At 40.0% G+C, this 22,057-nt stretch overlaps 2 protein-coding genes across 2 annotated transcripts; both read left to right on the plus strand.

Annotated features, from left to right (window-relative positions):
• The first annotated feature begins 1,887 nt into the window (after positions 1 to 1,887).
• On the plus strand, positions 1,888 to 7,801 carry LOC139931961 (olfactory receptor 6N2-like). Its single transcript, XM_078286165.1, has 2 exons — positions 1,888 to 1,903; positions 6,882 to 7,801. Exons 1-2 carry the CDS (start codon positions 1,888 to 1,890, stop codon positions 7,799 to 7,801), a joined length of 936 nt encoding a protein of 311 aa, XP_078142291.1.
• Positions 7,802 to 16,870: 9,069 nt separating this feature from the next.
• Positions 16,871 to 17,809, plus strand: LOC139931960 (olfactory receptor 6N2-like). The gene has a single exon (XM_071925608.1). The coding sequence runs from the start codon at positions 16,886 to 16,888 to the stop codon at positions 17,807 to 17,809; it is 924 nt and encodes a 307-aa protein (XP_071781709.1). The 5' UTR covers positions 16,871 to 16,885.
• Positions 17,810 to 22,057: the final 4,248 nt, after the last annotated feature.

The following is a 22,057-nucleotide window of genomic DNA, read 5'->3' on the forward strand; positions in this document are numbered from 1 at the left end:
AAGTACTTCTCACTTTTAGAGTAATAATTTTGTACAAAAAATGTCCAATAGTTACCTTTACAACATTCCACATAGAAGGCTTGTTGGTTGTGTCTTCCGTGGTTGTGTCTTCCACGGCATCATAATCATCATCATCATCATCATCATCATCCGAAGAGTCTGTATGTTCTTCCAAAGAAGTATTCTGTATGTCTACTTTTTCCTGGGGTAGAAATGTCAGATTTCTCTTTCCCAACTCCTCGCCGAATCGGTCTATCCAATTGTCGTTGTTGTCACCACCCTGGGAGCTTGTAAAATAAGCAGGCTTGTCATGAGTGGCAAACTCCTGCACACCTGCGCAAACATATATACAGTTTTTTTAGAAACCTTTTAGTCCGCTATAAACAAATCTCCCAAACATTCCAGCAGATTCAAATTCCCCACCCATTCTACATCAGTAAGGGAGAAACTTTTTTCTCCAGCGGGTCTTGGAAAAGTCTTTTTTTGAGTCCTTCGTAGGATTTGTAGGTCTCATACCACTTGAACAAAACATTGATATGAGCGAAAACATCTTGCGTTCTCTCCCAATCACTCCAGCGGATTAGAAATCCTGTAGTAAACCATGACCCCCATTCTTCAGCAGTGAGGGGGTATAACTTGGCCTCCTCAGGGGTGTCACGCCGTGCATTGTGAATAACAGAGTTATCCAGACATTTTCTGAAAAATATGTAGGATTCAGGGTCCTTGATGGCTATATCCGTTTCCACCCGGTAGGTTTCACCTTCCACTGACCCATCCCATTGGGCCTCGTACAGTCCTTGAGTATTATTTAGCCCCGGGCATATTTTATCTCTAACCACACTCCAGTCTTTTTCAAAAAAACGAATGTGTGGTGTAACATCTTTCAAAAACATCTCATCAGCCTCTCTTGTATAAAGACATACTTGTCCTTTCTCAAACAGATACCCAGAGACACGCCCGTCATCCATATTCCACTCATATAGCGGAGCCCATGCTTTCTGGTCTAGAAAACATGGCAGGGTTTTAGGAACACCCCTTTTCTTTTTGGGAGCCATAATTAACGCAGCATCAACCATGTTCACTCTACGAAGCGGTGTTGAAGCGTTAGAGGTCGTACCTGCGTTTTCCATCGTGATGTCCCGTAGCCGGAAAATACGATAGGGTTACAGATGAGTACGTGACGACGGAAGACGCTGGAATTAAATGGAGAAAACAGACCGGTCGGCGCAGCAGAGAGCGGTGAGTCCTACAGTTGGTCGGCGTTGATTCTGTGTTGTCTGGGCATCGAGGAAGCACTCACACTTTAAATAGTTAGAAGCGTTTAGGCCACTCCTAGAACAACCCCAAAATTTAAATAAAGACCTACAAAACATGGCGAGACACAACCCCAAACGTTCAATAAAAAACGTGTTGAGACACATCCCCCAAACGTGATTTATGATGACAGGACAGCTGTCAATATGCAACTTTCTTTTATCTTTAATTATCTACCTTGGAGAAATTAATTCAGAGGAGATGGCGTAAGGTTGTGAACCCCCCACCTCTAAGCTTCCTACACAGACAATGTCGGTGCGGGTCGCCGTTTTCGTTTTTTCTGTTATTGTCAGAGGGGTGTGACCTGGTTTGTTGTAGACCACCAGGAACCTAGTTCTGGTCAATATTGTATCTTCTTTTATTTTCAGACTGATCAGGTCTGTCAATACAACCCCACAACTTCTAGATGTTAATACACTATCGCTACTGTCAGTTTTTTCTATTATATTATATTTGTTTCTCCAATTCACGTAACCAGACATGCCACCTTTTAGGTGATTTAACTAGCGGTCCCTGACCTGTCCTAGCAACCCGTCGGCATTTATAGAATCCCGACTGACACCCCCCTCCCACATGGACCAAACGGGCAGTCTGACAGACATCAATGGATACATAGGATACACATTATCGAAACAAGTCATTATAACAAATACATCCGATGACAAACGGGCAGAGGCGGTGGCAAATGTTAAATTATAAATTATAAAAGGAACACTTTCACTGACACACAGACACCTAAACTTCCTCCCACCCCCTTCCCTCCGCCCCTCCGCAGACACACACAAACCAACAACGCACCCCAGTAACGCACACACCTCACATGCACGCGCGCACTGCCTCGCGCGCGTGCGTGGAAAAAAAGCCGGACTTGAACTACTACTTACATGTAGCCTACAACACTTACCATATTATCTTCTGGAAAATTGGTGTCAGTGGACTGGTGATTGATAAAACTGGCGGACAAAACACACCATTGGCATTGTCCCCACTGCGTTTCTCCAGCATTTTCCGCCGTGCTCGTACATAACGGTCTCTGACCTGTTTCCATTTGTTTTTGCATGTTTCCATGTCAACTTGTAAAATGTTAGCGATCTCACGCCAGCTGTGCTGGCAAGCATACTTGTCACTGTGGAGCAGCATGGAGACATCATACAAATGCGGGTAATTCCGGACAAGCTCTATTAGTTTATCTTCAAAACTTTACGACATTGTTGTTGTTGTTTGTTCAGAGTCTGCTGCTGACCACAGTGACCTGCCTGTCACATCATCCTTAGCCCAAAAGGCACAACTGAGTAGGAATATAACCCTGATGGTATTACAAAAGCTGAAATTTCCTTTGCTCTTGGTGTTAGAGGAATTTGCCAGTAACCTTTCAGCAGGTCAAACTTACTGACAAATTTGGCTGGTCCTACTTGGTCAATGCAGTCTTCCATTCGCGGAAGAGGATAGGAATCAGGTTTTGTAACTGCTTTGACTTTTCGGTAGTCATTACAAAATCTTGGTGTAAGATCTGACTTATCTACCAACAGAGAAGGGGAAGCCCAGCTAGAAAAGGACGGTTCTGCAATGTTGTTATCTAGCATATACTTTACTTCAGTATCTAAAATGTTGCGCTTTACTACCGCGACCCTATAGAAGCACTGCTTAATTGGGTTAGCATCCCCTACGTCAATGTCATGCTCAATCCAAGTAGATTTACTAGGAAAAACAAATGCTGCCTCCCAGCTTGACAGTGCTTATAAACACGGCATTGAACAACACAACCGACAGACTGAAGAAAACAGGTATGTTCTTGGCAGAATTATAACCTGTATAAAACTATGTGGAAAGTGTGAAATTGCCTTGCGTGGACATGATGAGTCTGCCGGCTCGTTAAACCCTGGCATTTTTAGATGCATATTTGAGACAATGTGCGAGGGAGACTCCAGGCTTAGGAGCCATTACGATGCTCAACCCTATTTCAAGGGCACTTCATCCATTATTCAAAACAAACTTCTGGATTGCATGTACAATGTTTACAAGGACGATGTTGGTCAACAGTTGGCAGATGTACCTTTCGTTGCTGTGCAGGTGCAGCTGATAGCACAAACATACGACGGGGCTGCGGAAATAAGTGGAAGTATTCGCGGAGTTCAAACTCTTGTCAAGGAGTGCTATCCAAATGCGCACTTTGTGCACTGTTATGCACATCAGTTAAATCTAACACTTCAACAAATCTGCTCAGCAAGAATTTTGGAGTTAAAAGTGTTTTTTGCTGATCTGTCAGCATTCGCCACGTTTTTCTCCAATTCACCCAAGAGAACAGCTGCTCTGGCTGAGACATCGACTAGGCGCATCCCAAGGCCTCCAGTCACACGGTGGAATTTCAAAAGCAGAACAGTGAATGCTGTGTGAGAAAACCACAATGAGATCAAGGAGTGTTTGGACAACATTCGCAAACAAGAGGGATGGGATAGGATTACCATCTATCTACGGTCTGTCCATGCACCTGCGGGATCCCGAGTTCCTACAGCTGTTGCAGTTCTTTTCTGAGCTCATGCCAGAAGCGTACATTCTGTACCATGTACTGCAAAAACGAGAAATTGATGCCACTGGCATCAATCAGGCCATGGACACCTTCAAGAGGAATGTGGGGCGTCTGAGGGAACCAGCTGATGCGATTGTGCAAGTGTAACCCAGGTCACAAAGAGTTAATAACATGGAAGTGCCTTAGCCAATCAGAACGCAGGTCCACAGCACCGTAGGCAGGCTAGACAGCTTACGCTAGTCAGACGCTGGGTGACACTGTAGGGAGAGGACCTGCTGCTGAACGGTAAAGATGTAACTTAGATAAAACAGTAAAAACACAATATAACGTTGTCAAATCACAACGGTAACAGCCTGTACTTTGTTGTAGCTCGTAGGTGTATGTGTGTGACAGGCCCTGCTCACTGAAAACTGCCGAGTGACACAGAGGAACTCCGGAATTGGTGAGTCGCGGTAAAAATAAATAAATAAATGCTGCGCCCCGAGGTGCTAGGCTAGGCTAGCGAGTCCAAGTGAATAGGCCTAGAGCTAACAAAATTAGCAGTAAGTGATGAACAGTGCAATTAGCCAACTGTTGTAGAGCTCAACTAAAGTAAAGCTGTTTGACAACTCAACTGGAAAGAATATAAAAACGTGACATATGGAGTGTTTAATTGCTCAATGTTTTCTCTGGCTGGTAAAGCTACTGAACTGTTTAATACTGAAGCAACATAAGTCATGTTTTGTCAGGTATTTTATTTCATTGGTATAGTGAATCTGATTTAAAAAGAATAGAAGACATAACAATATTGCGTCAAGTTTACACTATATAGTTTGTAATTCATGTAACATTGTTTTGCTTTAAGTTTAAAAATGTATACAATGTTAATTTAAAATAGAAATTAAGTTTCACTTTATTCAGGAATTCATTTACTGTAAAGGTTATTTAAAATATGTTGATTGTACAATTTACATTATATGTACATATTTTGTTGAAGTTAAAGGAATTAACAATTCCTGACAAATCAGAAAGGCATTTGAAAGGCAATTGATTAATGAACAATTCTGGCCATGTCAATGACTGCAGGTCAGGTTTTTCGAGTTGATTTGAAGTTGATGGCGAGCCAACCCAGACGAGACCTCTAGATCCCTGGATTGAAGGTCCCTGAATTGAAGAGCCAGAGCCAAGAACTGCCGACCTTACCCCTCTCCTGCCACGGCGGTAGGGTAAACATCATAAACTGCACAAGGCCAGCACCACTCTTACACTCAACCCCCAGCCCCGCTTGCACAACCCCAAATCCCAGGCTCTGACTTTCCCCTTTTTTTGACTTGACTTGGAAAAGACATTTACCTTCTTCCTTCTTCTTCAAACACATTCCCTGTGCCTGCGGAAGGACTGAGTAGTAACCATCACAGGTTTAAGTGAATGGACTGAGTATTTATACTATTGATATGGTGTATTATTGTGCCTTGGTTACAGTGATTTTGTTATTGCTGATACAGTGAATAGTGAACTATTGTAAGGTTGAAGTGAGTTGTAAAGTGATAATATTGAACCGGGTATTGTTTTAATATTGTTACCTACCTAATGTTGGATCCAAATATTGAGAATTGAGGTTTGGAATTACCTATATTAGGGTGCACCCAGTCAGACAGAAAAGTAGTTGAAAAGAACTCAGTGGTTCAAAACCAAAGAAAGAGTGACAAAAGAAATAATTTGTTGCTGAGTTGAAACTGAGGTATCTTTGTGGAATTTAACTGTATACTGAACCCATGGTCATTTATTTTATTTTGTTTATTTTCAAACAATACAAGGTACCAGTTCGTAGCTCTTTGTCTTGTGTGGTCATTGAATATTGCAAATAGCGTTTTCTGCCTCCTGTTCGAATCTGGTATCCTCTGATTCTGGTCCAGTATAATTGTAAGCTTTACTAACTAATTATTGATTTACTGCATTACCTCTACTACCAGTAGTATTAGGAGCCGTGTGCTACACAAGAAAGCGGAGGAGAAAGGAATAAGAGGAGGAAAACCAGCATGGTTACAGTCATGAAAGAGGCCTGTTACACTGTGGTAAGTCAAGTGGAGGAGAGGTTCATTGAATACATTGAAGATCTGATCAACCAAATTACCTCCGGAGAAGGTTAGAGACCTCTTTGGCCACATTAACAACAAAGTGTAAATGCAATGCGCCTGACATGACAAAGCGACATATAGCAAGTATGTAAATCCAACCAGGAAACCAATCAGGAAGTGCACACAAATCAAACCGCTAGCAGGCAGCTCAGATAGTCAGGATGTAAATATTCTGAAGGGAAATGTTGTGTGACAGTCTGTGTTTAGGTGAGGAAAAGAGAAATCTGACTTCAGTACCATGAGATGGATTTTAATGTCAGATGTTTAACTTTAACCTACTGTTAAGTTCATCTACTGAGCTGAATAGAACCTGAACATAGATTTCACTTGGTCTAATTTCATGAGTTGTCAGATAATTACAGTCTCTGGAAGATGTGGTTTGGCTAATGTCTCACTGGATCATCAACACTGGCATACAGAGATAACCCAGCACACACACATTGAAACTAGTCACATTGCTGCCATACCTATCATCTTAGCAACTAACACAAGCTCATATAAAACTGATATGATACCTCCGTTTTATCCTAATAATGTCATCAGTTCATTCAGAATTTACAAATGGTGCTAATGGACACACCCTGTCCAAAACCAATACATTTCAAGGTGTTCTGTATTTGAAAAAGTTGTTAAAAATGTGTTTGTAATAAGACCACTGTTGTTGTCAGTTGCTGGAGGTTCCTAATAGAGTGTTTAATGAGATCCATGGAGGATGATCCAGTCTGATAAAAACAGCCTACAGTCCAGAGAATCAGACAGTTCACTTCCTGGACCTTGGAGATGACTGAGGAGAAAACACACTGAGTGCATTTCAAGGATAGGTAACTGAATGAATACGGGTATCCAATACAGGTTATATGTTAATGCTGTATATTCATACATACTATTCATTGACATTTAAATATTCACAACCTTAATGGAAGATGAATTAAATGTAACATATATAACTCTCGCAGGGCATGTTGAAGTGCATAAATACAGATATCTGTATTTTGTGATCATGTTTACAGTATATATTCTGATAATCTGCAGTAATTCCATTATTGTGTACCTAATCTGTATTCACAAAAGTCTCCATGAGCCGATGTACATTTTCATTGCAGCTTTGTTACTGAACTCTATTCTTTTCAGCACAGCTATCTACCCAAAGCTTTTGATTGACTTTCTATCTGAAAAACAGATCATATCTTATCCAGCCTGTCTCTTTCAAGGTTTTATATATTACTCTTTTGGTGGATCAGAGTTCTTACTGTTGTCAGCCATGGCTTATGACAGGTATGTGTCTATATGTAAACCTCTGCAATACCCAACTATCATGAGAATGACAACTGTCAAGGTTACCCTGATTCTAGCTTGGATTTTGCCTGCTTGTCAGCTTTTAGGGACAGCCATACTGAATGCTACTATAAAAATTTGCAAATCTGTTTTAAATGGAATTTATTGTGACAATGCAGTTTCAAAACTTAGTTGTGGGAACACAACAGCACAAAATGTACTTGGTGTGGTGATTTTGCTAAATATTGCACTTTTACCTATGCTTTTCATAGTTTTTACATACGCAAGAATACTTATAATTTCCTACAATAGCTCTAAAGATGTCAAGAAAAAAGCTGCTCAGACATGTGTACCTCACCTGCTGGTTTTAATCAACTTTTCCATCTTGTGTACATTTGATGTTGTGAAAAATAGAGTGGAATCTGATTTGCCAAAGACTGTACGTTTAATAATGACTCTACAACTAATTGTATATCATCCTCTCTTTAATCCAATCATATATGGACTCGCAATGAAAGAAATTTCTAAACATTTAAAGGTGTTGATATATCAAGACAAATTGAATTAATATATCAAAACTCTGATAGTCTTGGAGGTATTTCCCACAGCTCCTATAAAATAGAAAATGATCAATTTGCAGCAGCTTTTTAAAATACAAGACATTGTGCTTATTTGCAATATGATACCTTTGTGTTCTATCTGGTCATCACAAAATATAAAGTTTAATTCAGAAATTTTCATTTTGGATTTAATCATCTGTGGCAAAACTAAACCCTATTATTACAAGGAAAGTAGTATTAGTATCATTGTCTCTCAGTGTATTTACTGAGTTAATGAAGACCTCAGAAGATAGAGGTGCACAGATAAAAATATACCACGTCTGGCTACTCAGTTCTCTATTTACTATGGGTCAAGTATTGAATTCTGACAGATCTTTTGCAAAACTAAACTGTAGGAGGAAAACACTCTACAAACAGGGATGGTTCTAGCACCATTTTGCCCACAAAAAAAGCTGTAAAAAACATCTTCTTCAGAGTGCAGTAATATAAAGGTAGAGAAATGTTTGTATTTATTTATTTGTTTTGAGTCATATTGTCATATTTTCTATTTTCATGGTGGCATGTGAGATGTATTTTGTTATGTCAGCTCTGTTATCTATTAAGCAGCTGAGGAATTCATGGTAACAAAACTGACATTTGTTTCTGAACATCTGTAACAATTATAAAATTAAACTTTATCCTATGAACAAGTTTTATCTTATAAAAATCTTATTGTCAATATTAAGTTATATCTCTGTATTTTATTAACATGATATTATAGTGGTTATGGTGTTTCCTGCTGGCCCATGAAATCTTGGTATCTGGTGATGTTGTGTCTGTTGGACATTGTGGTGTGGGCGCTACTATTGAACACTTGCTCACTCAGATAAGTGTTGTAATTTAGGACATCCTGGTGGCTCAGTGGTCTACGGTGCGGTCTCTCTCTACTTTTAACTATCCAATAAAATCCAAAAAATAATCTTAAAAAAAAGAGTGGTCATTTAATACCTCATGCTTGAGTTTTGGAACTTGTGTGCTTGGCTCTTGAAAGGAACAATTTAATGCCAAGCGAGTTACCTCTATATATCCATTCAAATGACATGCATTTGGCTCGAGGTTAGGGATATTATCTCTTTCCAAGCCTCTATTATTGATATTCTTACCTATTTACAAGGCTTGGTTGAACAAGGTCTGTCAATTTCTAACCCAAAACCATAACTGGCAGCTATCTCAGGATGCCATGTGGGCACTGATGGCAAATCCCCGGGGTGCATCCATAGGTGGATTATGAGACAAAGGGCCCCTGGGCAGAGATACCTACTACAAGGTGCAAACACATATTATTCTAGGCCTAAAAACATATTTTAAAGTGCAAAATGCCTCTGATTGCCTGCAATGCCCCAAAATCTACTGTATGGCCACACAGTAGCTGCATGGTATATGAGTCAGTGGGCCCTATTCTGACAGATCAGGAGTGGAAAACAACATTTTGGGGTCTTCGTAAACCATGACTTTACATTACAAGGCCTTTGGACAATAATGCAGCGCTTTACTGCTAAAGCGCTATAGATAAACTGAGGGGAACACTCACTTTGACAGTGCCATGGTGACACTATTCAAAACAAATGTTTAGGTTATTATAGGGAGAATTTTGGAGCTTTGGTGTTGATATAAATGACTAAACCCTTCGACTGCGGGGCAGTAAATGTAAAGTTAATGACAGCATCATCATTTATCAGGCTTTGGCTTTTTTTGTGTGAACACTTAAGTACTTCAATTTTCGCATAAAGAGTGGTGTGAGAGAGTGGTGTGAGAGAGGGAGCCCTATGTAGGGCTCCCTGATTTGTGAACTGGATGACCATGTGATGCTGTCCTTGTGGTCATCAAGTGGGCACCTTGCATCACAGATGTTTCACTGAATTGGCCCACAATTTTTAGCCTAGCAGCAGCGTTTTGTACAAGCTGTAGATGAGACAGAGCTTTTTGGCTTAGGCCAGAATACAGTGAATTACAATAGCCCATATGTGAAGAAATAAGTGCATGAATCACTTTCTCTAAATCAGCATATGAAAGGAAAGACTTGCTTTTAGAAATATTCCTTAACTGAAAGAAACATGATTGCACAACTTTTTTGATTTGTTCTTCAAAATGTATGTCTGAGTCAAAGATAACTCCAAGATTAATAAATAGTTTGGATGTTATTAGGTGGACCAAATATCACTACTTCCGACTTGTCATAATTCAGTAAGAGCGTCCGGTTCCGGCTCGATGGCGGCATAGGAGCAATTACTCTCACCCCTGCAAACTTTTTTAACTACCTTTGTTGAGAATGTGCTTTTGAGACTTCCACAATTATGTCTCTGAATGGCACTGATACTCCTAAAAGAAACATTGACCAGATCGAACAACAACAACTCCGGAATTCCTGGCCGTCATTCGAACAGAGGTGAGCTCTACTAGTCAAGCTGTTCAGGCTATCCGGTCGGACTTGGTTTTTGTCAAGACTAATCTGATCAGAGTGGACGAGAACTGCACAGCGCTTACTGAAAAAGTCAAAACTCTATCCTCTCGCACCGAAATATTTCAAGCAGATGCCTGCAAACAGTGCAATCGTATTGGCAGCAATTCTGATGAGATAGAACGCCTGTCTACCTGCCTGGCCGAGCAAGAGGATTATACTAGACGCTCAAATATCAGGCTGACCTCGCTACCTGAGGGAGAAGAAGGTAATGATCCCATATCTTTCCTTCAGAAAAATCTACCAATCTGGCTTCCGAAACTGGCGTCCCACGGCACTCTTGAAATTGAGAGGGCTCACAGGATTTATACTGGGACTAATCGAGATGGCAGTGGTAAAGCAAGAACACTTATTTTCAGACTACTACGTTACACACATAGGAAAGCGATCATGGACGAGTACAGAAATGCTGGTTCGGGAATTAGCCGCGGCAACATCACACTTCGGCTTTTTGATTTTTTTTGTTATGTAACTGCTGTTATTAATGGCTCAAGATGTCTCTGTCTGCTATATGTGCTCCAAATGCATTCACACCCTCCTTCTTTGATGGTGTGAAATTGAAACTCCTTGAATTTGTTGATTGTATGTTGGTCCTGGGGTGTGATCTGAATTTAGTTGTTGATCCTATAATTGATACCAGCAATTCCAACCCCTCACAACGGCAGTTATGCTCACGTTATATAAAATCATTTTTAGAAAATTTAAATATTATTGATGTTTGGCGTGTGTTAAACCCCCTAGTCAAAGATTTCACCTTTTATTCTTCACCCTTACAAATCAATCAAATATTCACTGCCTTTTATTCTAAATTGTATGCATCAGAGTCCTCCACAGATTTACCCACTATATCCTTCCTCAGTGACTTAAATCTTCATTCTCTCTCTGTTCAGCAAGCTGCAGACCTGGACTCTCCTCTTTCACTTTCTGAACTAAAAGAGGCGTTGGATTCGATGCCTAGGTCTAAATCGCCCGGTCTAGATGGCATCCCTCTGGAGCTGCTGTCAGCGCTCTGGGATCTGGTCGGCCCAGTCCTCTTAGATTCTTTAAACTATGCACTAGAAACTGGATCGTTCCATCGAGATCAAAAAATTGCACTAATTTCATTGCTTTTAAAGAAAGGGAAGGATCCCCTGGAATGCTCCAGCTATAGACCACTCTCAATTTTGAATTGTGACTTAAAGCTTTTTGCAAAAGTACTGTCTAGAAGATTAGACAAATACATTCCCTCCCTTGTCCATCACGACCAGTCTGGTTTTATCAAAGGTCGCTTTGCTTCAGATAACATCAGACGTCTCCTACATATTATTGACATTGCTCCAACTCAATCACACTCCTGTGCTGTGCTTTCACTAGATGTTGAGAAGGCTTTTGATCGCGTGGAGTGGGACTTTCTGTGGGAAGTCTTGAGAAAATTTGGTTTCGGGACAAAGTTTATCAAAATGGTCCGCACACTCTATGATGGTCCCACTGCACGTGTTCAAACAGGTCACCCGGGTGCGTCTGACTTTACGTTGTCCAGATCTACCAGACAGGGTTACCCTCTCTCTCCCAGTCTTTTTGCCCTCTTCCTTGAACCTCTTGCCCAATCAATTAGACAAAACCAATTAATATCTCCCATCATCATCAAAGACAAAACACATCAAATTTCGCTATACGCTGATGATATTTTACTTTATCTCTCAGACATTTCAAATTCACTCCCCCACCTATTAAAACTAATCAATGAATTTGGTATCCTCTCTGGCTATAACATCAATTGGACTAAGACTGCTATTATGTGACTGTATATTATGTGAGGTTAGAAAAATAACTGTCTGGCATCTTTTATGGCATCATTGTATTCAATCATTAGATATTTCATGTGGAGGTAATGAACTTGCAGTTTGTTTGACTTCCATTCTCTTTCACCCTACAATCCCTCTTTAAGTTGCGACAGTGATCATTTATCCAAGGGTCAGTGTTTGTGTTGGATTTGGACCTAGACTTGACAGGAGCAATGATATTTAAAGTTGACAGACAAAGTTTGTTAAAGTAGTCCACCAATTCATTTATCTGAGAGAACTGTGCTAGGGGATTAGCAAACTTTGGAGGAAAAATTAGCCGCAGATTGTTCATTTATCATACGACTAGTAATTGTACGCTTATGGGAAGATGTTGCTACCTGCAGAACTGAATCGAAAATACTGAATACTGAAATAAAATCCTCCATGTAGAGAGAGGAGACAGGCAACCCCAGAGTTAGAACCAGGTCCAGGGTATGCCCCTTGTTATGTGTACAACCGTAAATTGAATGTGCTGAACAAAGTTAAGAAGATTCAATGATGTTTAAGAATTCTGAGCCGTAATTGTTAGAGGGATCATCAATGTGAATATTAAAGTCACCAAGAATAACGATTCTTGTCAAATCTTAACACAGTGGCACAGAATTCAGCACACTCTGGTAAAAAGCAGCTATTAGGTTTAGGAGGGCGGTAGATAGCAACACAGCATACAGAATTTTCACAATCAATTTTGAACAGAAGCATTTCAAAACTAGAGAGTGTGATGGTAGTGAGAGGGTCACTAAAGTCATTTAAAACAAAGGTCTTGTTTGACAAAGATCTCACATTAAGCAGAACCATTTTAACCTCCGCAAGATAATTGGTGCCTTGAGTATAGATTTACAAGGAATAAAGATTAGATTATTAAGATTGACTACAATGGGCCTATGAATATTGGGAGCACCAGAAGAACATGTTCAACAGCATCTGAGCAGGTGGGAGCAAAACGTCAGCTCCATTATGAAGAAAGACCAGCAGAGGATGTACTTTCTACGGCAACTGAAGAAATTCAACCTGCCGTAGAAAATGATGGTGCAGTTCTACACAGCCATCATCGAGTCCATCCTCACATCCTCCATCACCATCTGGTTTGCTGCTTCTACTGCCAAGGACAAGTCCAGGCTGCAACGGATCATCCGCACTGCAGAGAAGGTGATCGGCTGCAACCTGCCTTCTCTCCAAGACCTGTACGCCTCCAGGACCAGGAGGCGGGCAGAGAAGATCCCCGTCTTTCACTGACTCTATGAGCACAATTCCATACTAATTGAACATCTGTAAATGCATAGTCGTATCTATTGTATTTGTATTCCCTGTATTGTGACACTATTCATATTTGGTACTTTGGTCAGACACTAAATGCAACTTACTACTGAGCCCTTGTAAAAAGCCCCTCGATGACCCACTTAGTCACCACACTTATTGTATATATATTGTATATATTGTATATACTGTATATTTTCAGGAATCACTTCTTTCTTTCTTCTTTGTCTCCGACGTTTGATATTTAAATTCTATTTGTAAAGCTTGATTGCTGCTTGTTTGTCTGTCTAAATCAGGGGTGCCCAAACTTTTCAGCTCTGTGGGCCAAAATGTAATCTCACCAGTGAGCCGTGGGCCAAAATATATACGCATGTTATGATCATTTTGAAATTCAAACTTTCATATAATTATCAATATTCTTTTCTCATTCATTACCTCTATGCAACAGTTCTCCCAATCTCCCAAACAAGTTCTCGTGTTTATTCAACATTTTAACAAGGGTTTTTTGTTAAATCAATATTTCTATTTTTATATATTTTTGTGAAAAAAAATATATATATTTGATACAACTGATTGTTTGAAAAATGTTTGATACAACTGATTATGTAGGCTACAGTATATACAACTGACTATATACTGTACTCCATTTGTTAAAAAAAAACACATTCCCTGCAAAAAACGAAACAATAAACTATATAGCCAGCACCATAGCTCCTGCATCACATCACTAGCTTGTCTGGGAATCTAAGCAGGTCTGGCTGTGGTTAGTCCTTCGATGGGAGACCACCTGGTGCTGGAAGTGGTGTTGGACGACCAGTAGGAGGTGCTCTTCCCTCTGGTCTCATGAATAATATCTCCAATGCCCCAGGGCAGAGACAGAGACTCTGTCCTGTGAGTGAGCACCGTCCTTCGGATGAGACGTTAAACCGAGGTCCTGACTCTGTGGTCAATAAAGATCCCATCGGCACTCATCGCAAGAGTAGGGGTGTAACCCCGGTGCCCTGGCAAAATTCCCCAAAACAGGCCTTCCTTCCATCATGGCCACCTAATCATCCCTCGTTACCTAATTTAATTTCAGTCATCTACTCTCCACTGAGATAGCTGATGTGTGGTGAGCGGTCTGGCGCAAACTGGCTGGTGGATGAGTTGAAATTCAATTCAATTCAATAATTCCACTAACGTTACTTAAATACCACAAGGTAATAATAATACCTACCGTTAAGTTTGTAGGACATCAGAAGACGATTATCAGGTTACTGTTTGCAAATCCCGTTAAGCGAGTTTGGAGCTGTGGAATGTTGAGTTTCACTTTAGTTTTCACAACAGGAGGCTCTGTCTCCCGTTGCTCATCTCTGAGCCACAGCAGCCCTCTAGAGGCTGTCTCAGGAAGTGTTACTAACTGTTGACGTGACTGCCTGACCGACCTGAATATGCCTCTCGATGCCCTCGGCTGCACCGCAACGTTATAATCATTAGGCTACATATTTATAATGTAACAAAATATATGAATCATGTATTTTTGACATTCGAATGATATACTGTTGTGTTTATACACAAGTTTTTATCTATTCTAAATTATCTCATATTTCTGACCACCCTCTGGCGGGCCAAATCAAACGTCTTCACGGCCCGTTTTGGCCAAAGTCATTTCCTGACATATGAGCTGACCAGCCTCTCTAACGTCTTGAGCCACATTAACAAAGGCAACAGGCCCAACTGCAAAGACCACAACTTTAGCTCGCCTAGTAACCTTGATCTCTCTATGTCCTCAATGCCTCCAAGTAGCTGCTGTTGTATCTCCTGAACCTGCTCCCTGTCATTCAGATTTATATCATACCACCTTCCAAGACTTCTGACAGGCTTCTCTAGAACTGTTGGTATAGCTGCCTCATATGTGTAAAACCTTTTGGCTGCCAGCTTCCCCTTTCAGTAACTGGCCACTCTATTGGGCCCTCTTCAATCATGTCGATGTCAGTGTCTGTTAATGTTTTACCTTCCTGTGAGTCAACTTGCGTCCCTGCTTACACAGACTCAACGGGTATTGGTAACATTTTATTTCAATAGTCCACTGTTGACTCTCTATAACTTGTCAGTTGACTATCAACAAGATATATATATTTCAACGGACAAGTAAGATGTGTTAAACCAAACATTAGTAGACTATAAGGGGCTTCTCAAGTGCTTATCAACCGACTTAATCAACGTAGTCTGTTGACTATCAGCTAGGGAGAAACAAATTCTTACATATGGAATTGTTTTATCAGTCAATTGACTAACTGTTCTATAACCCTAAACAACCAAGCTTTTTATGTGGCTAAACTTAAACCTAACCCTAACCCTAACCCATTCCTTTCATGTGGCTATACTTTTGTCTTTTTGCTTTGTCCATTACATACCCAGGATGTCACCAAGCTCCTGTACCCCTGATAATGACAGCGGGAATTGCACCGTATGAACTTGGAAGCTGTGCGGAAAACTGACTCATAGCCAACAAGTTTGGTGTGCACAAATGCACTGTAAAGTTTGTGTACCTATTTTGGAAGAGCTTGGTGCTGGTTGCGTAAGATTTAGTCAAGGTACCCACATTGGATGAGGCATGCACAATGCTGCACAGCGCTTTGAAAATGCGCACCACATCCCTCAAATATACCTGTCCCGCCGTCTTCAGATGGCTACAGGGATTGCATCAACCAAAAGGGAAGGCCTTCATACATCCTAGAAGCAGTTGTGGATAATAGATATTGGTAAGAACGACCCTGTAATATAGTCCAGTACAGAATCTGCCCTACTCGCATTATTGCCTTAATCACATTATAATCACTTTTTGATGTGCATATAAATGTGTCTACTGGTTGAAGAGTTTATATCAAGGTTAAACAGGCAAGAATAACACACATAAAAGGGCTTTGTGTAATTTTGGAGAGGTCTACATAAGTGCGGCTACACCAACTAAAGCCAAGAAAATAGCACAGAATGCCAGCACTTGCACTAAGATGTGGTCTGAGTAGGCAGGATCGCAAGCTCAATTTTCAATACCAAAATTGCACTGTACCACACGATTAATATTGACACTCCATTTTGGCGCAAGCAATGTCATGGCGAGCCACGAAAAGGTCACTGTGCATGATCTGCACTGGCATGAAAATAGGACCCTTCACCTCAAGAAAAATGTACATGTGGATCCACCCTTGTCCAAAACCAAGAAAGTTTCAGGCCTCCAAACTTTGATGAAGTTGTTGACATGTTGGAAGGTCCTGGTGGAGTGTTTAATGAGATCCATGGAGGGTGAAGCAGTCTAAAAAATACATTCCACATACTCGGACAGTTCACTTTCTGAATTCTGGAGATGACTGAGGAGGAGACACACTAAGTGCATTTCAAGGTCAGGTAACTGTGAATGAATAATGCTATCCAATACAGGCTATACACTGATTCAGTATTATATGTTAGTAAGTAATTGAATTAGGGCGATTAACTGATTTTTATTCATTGACATTTAGTTATTCACAACCTCAATGGAAGATGAATTAAATGTAACATATATAACTCTCGGAGGGCATGTTGAAGTGCATAAATACAGATATCTGTATTTTGTGATCATGTTTACAGTATATATTCTGATAATCTGCAGTAATTCCATTATTGTGTCCCTAATCTGTATTCACAAAAGTCTCCATGAGCCGATGTACATTTTCATTGCAGCTTTGTTACTGAACTCTATTCTTTACAGCACAGCTATCTACCCAAAGCTTTTGATTGACTTTCTATCTGAAAAACAGATCATATCTTATCCAGCCTGTCTCTTTCAAAGTGTTATATATTACTCTTTTGGTGGATCAGAGTTCTTACTGTTGTCAGCCATGGCTTATGACAGGTATGTGTCTATATGTAAACCTCTGCAATACCCAACTATCATGAGAATAACAACTGTCAAAATGATTCTGGTGTTAGCTTGGCTTTTGCCTGCTGGTGAGGTTACAGGGACAATTTCATTGAATGCTAATGAAAAACTCTGTAAATATATTTTGAATGGAATTTTCTGTGACAATGCAATTTACAAACTTCAGTGTGTGAGCTCAACAGCACAAAATATATTTGGTGTGGTCATTTTGCTAAATATTGCACTTTTACCTATGCTTTTCATAGTTTTTACATACACAAGAATACTTATAATTTCCTACAATAGCTCTAAAGATGTCAAGAAAAAAGCTGCTCAGACATGTGTACCTCACCTGCTGGTTTTAATCAACTTTTCCATCTTGTGTACATATAATATTGTTAAAAATAGACTGGAATCTGATTTGCCAAAAACTGTACATTTTATAATGACTTTACAACTGGTTGTATATCATCCTCTCTTAAATCCAATCATATATGGACTCGCAATGAAAGAAATTTCCAAACACCTCAAGAGGTTGTTCTGTCAAGCGAAATACTGATAACGTATGTACAGTAATTTCTTATGTAATAATCATGCATTATTATTCAAAGGCATTTCAGATAGCCATTTGATTCCACGATTAATACACAGTAAAAAGTATGAACATCTCCCACAAAATAATGACTGATGTATTTGCTACACCTAAAATTGTGATTACTTGCAAAATGACACCTTTTTACTCTATCAAGCTTCCCTATCTTCCTACAGGGATAAGTGAGAAGCGATTTATAATGTCAACAGTAAAATGCATTAAGGCTGAAAACATGTCAATCCTAACCTTGAGCACAAAATTGACATTCATTTTTGTACATTTTTAATGATGAGTAAATAAAATGATATTCAAAGAACAAAAGTTTTTTTCTGGTGTTCACTGTCAATGTGATGTACTTGAGATTGTAAGGTCTGTATTTTATTGACATGGTGCACTACTGTACGGTACATAGTGCTCCACATATTATTTTACAGATTCTGAATAGACAATATAATGAATTGAAAGTAGTAAATGTTTCTTATTATTTATGATCTTAGCAGTTCTCTGCTGATCTGTTGGGTTCTGCCATTGAACAAACACCTGCTAACTTAGGAGAGAGTGATATTTTAGTTCCTCAAGCTGGGGCTTTGGAACCTGTGTGTTTTGATAGTGCACAGGGCTGTGCATCATCCATGAGAGGCCTCTATCCAGTCAAATGGCACACAGTTGACCCTTGCTATGTGGTTAGGAATATTATCCCTTTCCAAGTCTCTGTTATTAGGTGCTCGTGAAGAGCACCTCAATAAAAGCCAGGCTCTGTGTGTTTTGTCGGTTGGTTTGTTCATTCATTCGTGTGGAAAGATTTTTGCCATGTGCAATGCTTAGGGGAATCATGGTATGCACCCTTCAGGCCACGCAGAGTGGGGATTGATATTTTTGATCCCAAAAATATCCTATTTTCAATCCCGGGATTAAAACCCTTTTCCTCCGGTATTCCCGGAATCCTGTTAAAAATACATACTCATATATTTCAACCATGTTGAAAATGGCTATATATGCTTTTAGGCTAGCCTACTTTACCATTATTGAACCACTACTCACCTACGGTAATATTTGGTAATTCAGCATGTTAGAAATCACACACAAATATGAATAACTACTGGTCACCAACACTGCAACCACACTTGGTTTAGACCACCCACATACTCTTGGAGACTAGGCTATACATAAGGCCAACTTTATTGCACCAAAAAAATAACCAAATAATTTTGGTCAACATAATGTTTATTTTGGCCATTATGTCACTTGGATTTGGCAGGTTTAGACAATAAACACAAATTAGAGAAATTACACAAATCCATTTCTTATCGTCAACAAATCCTATGAAAATAACAAAATCAACAATGCGTTTGCTCTACTCCCGTTACTTTCCGACTTCCCACGGACCCTATATTGCCTTCAAACCGAAAGTCATTGGCTCCAATTGTAAGCTAAAACCTTTAAATACAGCTCATAAAGACATAGTTTACATTTTAAAAATCGCTGTTACCCTGAAAAGTCAGGCTATTGTAGTTATTACCAAATCAAATTCAAATGGGAACAAATTCTTTGTCTTCCCTGAGATCCAAAACGTGTTTATGGTCGGCTTATTAAGTTGTTTGAGGAAAAAGTCGGCCGGCCTGGTGCATCGCAATGATGAAATATGCTGCCAGAGCAACGGCATGGCTCTTTGACGTGTTTTTAATATTTGTTTTTAATACAATGGAGTTCTATGGCTGCTGGGACATGAGGCTTTATTGGGCATCGGCTACATGGACGAGACTTGTTAGCAAAACAAATTCATTGCTGATTTTGTTATTTTCATAGGATTTGTTGATGGTAAGAAATGCATTAAAAAACACCAGCCTGATCCTTTAAGAAAAAAGACTGACTGAATTGCACTTTAGCGAGAGGGTATATAGGCTAAATAAATATTAGGGTACAAGACTGAGCTTTAGGCTTACAGGCAAACTTGACATCAACAAAATAGACCTATAATGATAATAAACAAGTAAAAATCATATAGGTGTAGCCCAGTAGGCCTACACCATTATGTACCACTAAAAAGAAAACTAAACAACAGTAAAAAGAATTGCCAGGTTAAAGGGGCAAATCACCAACAGTGCAAAACACTGGCTGGGCATTCTCACTTTCATTGTTACAGGAACTCTATAGTGGTGTGAAAATCCCTCTTTTTCCCATGGCGCAGCTGAGGGCATCACAAGGCAAATTCAGGTCATGCATTCTGTCAGTCAGGCAGTCAATTAGTCAGTCAGGCAACGCTTAGTGAGATGTTGCTTTGTGAGATGGCCTCTAGAGGGCGTTATCAGGCATTATCAGTCCCATACTGATAATGCCATATTGGAGCCCACACAGAGCCACACTCTTCGCCGTCAATTTACAGACATCTATATCTTCTTCTGTCCTGCAAATCTTGACGGTAGGTCACGTTATTACCTGTGGTATGTAAGATAAGATAAGATAGCACTTTATCGATCCCCTTGGGGAAATTCAGGTGCCACAGCAGCAGTTGACGGACAATACCAAAGAAGTAAAGTATGTCAAGTACAGGTAATAGGAAATAAAGGAAATAGCTATTAACATAGAATAAAGGTAATGAACATAATATACAACAATAGAGACAATAGAGTGCAAATAATGCAAATAATAAATGCAATGGATGGTCAAGGCTGACTGGCACAGGGGTCTATGATGGTGTTAAACAGTCCAATGGCTGCCGGCACGTGGAAGGAGGAGCCTGTGGCTGGAGCTGCTCCTCATCAGGGGGGCACCACAGCATTCAAACCACAATTATACCTTTAAAAGTTTTGTCATATTTTCTTTATATATTACCCTCTGGCGAGAATGCATACGCAGCCAAAATTAACCGTTGATACGAAAAAAGAATATGTATAAAGAGAAAGTATCGTGATCACATTTGAGTTTGTCCAGTTCAAGCATTTTGTGGGAAGAGAAACCCGTTCACCGGAGGAGCTGCTGCGAAAAAGTAGGCTGAAAACTACTTTCCCAAGTGTGTTCGCCACAGTCAGGCTTTTCTTAACCTTAACCTTAAAAATAAATACCGGTTGACCAAGTTTGCTGGCTGGGCGGTGTTTGGACCTTTGGGCCAATCACAGTGCTTAAAAAAGGCAAACTCCACCCAACAGGGAAGCTGGGCCATGTTAAACAAACTCACATCAAATGACAGGCACAGTTTAATCTGAGCCGCGGAGCTGACAGGTTGTGTTGTGAAATCACCAGCAAGGATGATTGGTGTCCGGCTGATTGCGATGGGCTGGTCTGGACAAAAGTCTCAGTCCATCCCTGAATACATCGTCTCAATGTGCTGCTGCTTTCACCTCCTGCAGTTCCCACTGTCACATCACCTCACCTGGCGCTTCAACTGTTGAATTGATTGTTTGCTACAGTCATTGAGCTTGCCTTATTTGGTGGTATGTGGGGCCTTGTCCGTGGTGCTGACGTTGCATTAGATGTCTGTGTAATGATTTTTTTTTTCTTTTTTGTATTATGATTTTTTTAGTCATGCTCTGTAATGGTTTGTCATTTAGTCTTCATTCAGGCCTTTGAAAGTTTATGGTGGAAACAATGATTTTTAGCATGATGTCTTTGATGTGAGTTGCATTCAAATTTGATACAGTATAGCTTTGTGTGTAAAGCCTAAAACATTTGGCATTTGTAGTCACTCTATGGTGTAAAGTAATTTGTTGGGTAGTATTGCAAGATGAATGCGAGTACCGTCAATAGAACTTGCAGAAGTTACCTGGTGGTTAGTGCGCATTAATCAGAGTTAGGCAGTAGTTACAGTTACATCTCCCAGGAGGTATCATTTAGTTTCTTTTATTACTATCAGTACCAACCTTATAATTATCAACTGCTACCCGGTCCTTATAGGACATTTGGATAATTTCTCAGTGAAGAACCTCAGAGGTAATTGGAGTTATAGCTACGCCCAGCAAAGTTATCATGTAGCTATCAGTACCTAGCCAAGTCCTTACAGGAGATTAATGAGTGTTACGAGAAGAATCCATGTGTGACCAATCCCAGTAGTTTCACAGTATCTATCCAGTCCTTACAGTAGCCTACCTATCCAGACCTTACATGACATTAATGAGGTTTACAAGAAGAAGCTGTGTGGCTCTTTTTCAAATGTCAAATCATTATCAGTTATTTCACTGTAACTACCATGTAACTTCACCAGGTGGGCACCGTATACTA

The sequence above is a fragment of the Centroberyx gerrardi genome, chromosome 10 (assembly GCF_048128805.1).
Source record: "Centroberyx gerrardi isolate f3 chromosome 10, fCenGer3.hap1.cur.20231027, whole genome shotgun sequence".
NCBI lineage: Eukaryota > Metazoa > Chordata > Actinopteri > Beryciformes > Berycidae > Centroberyx > Centroberyx gerrardi.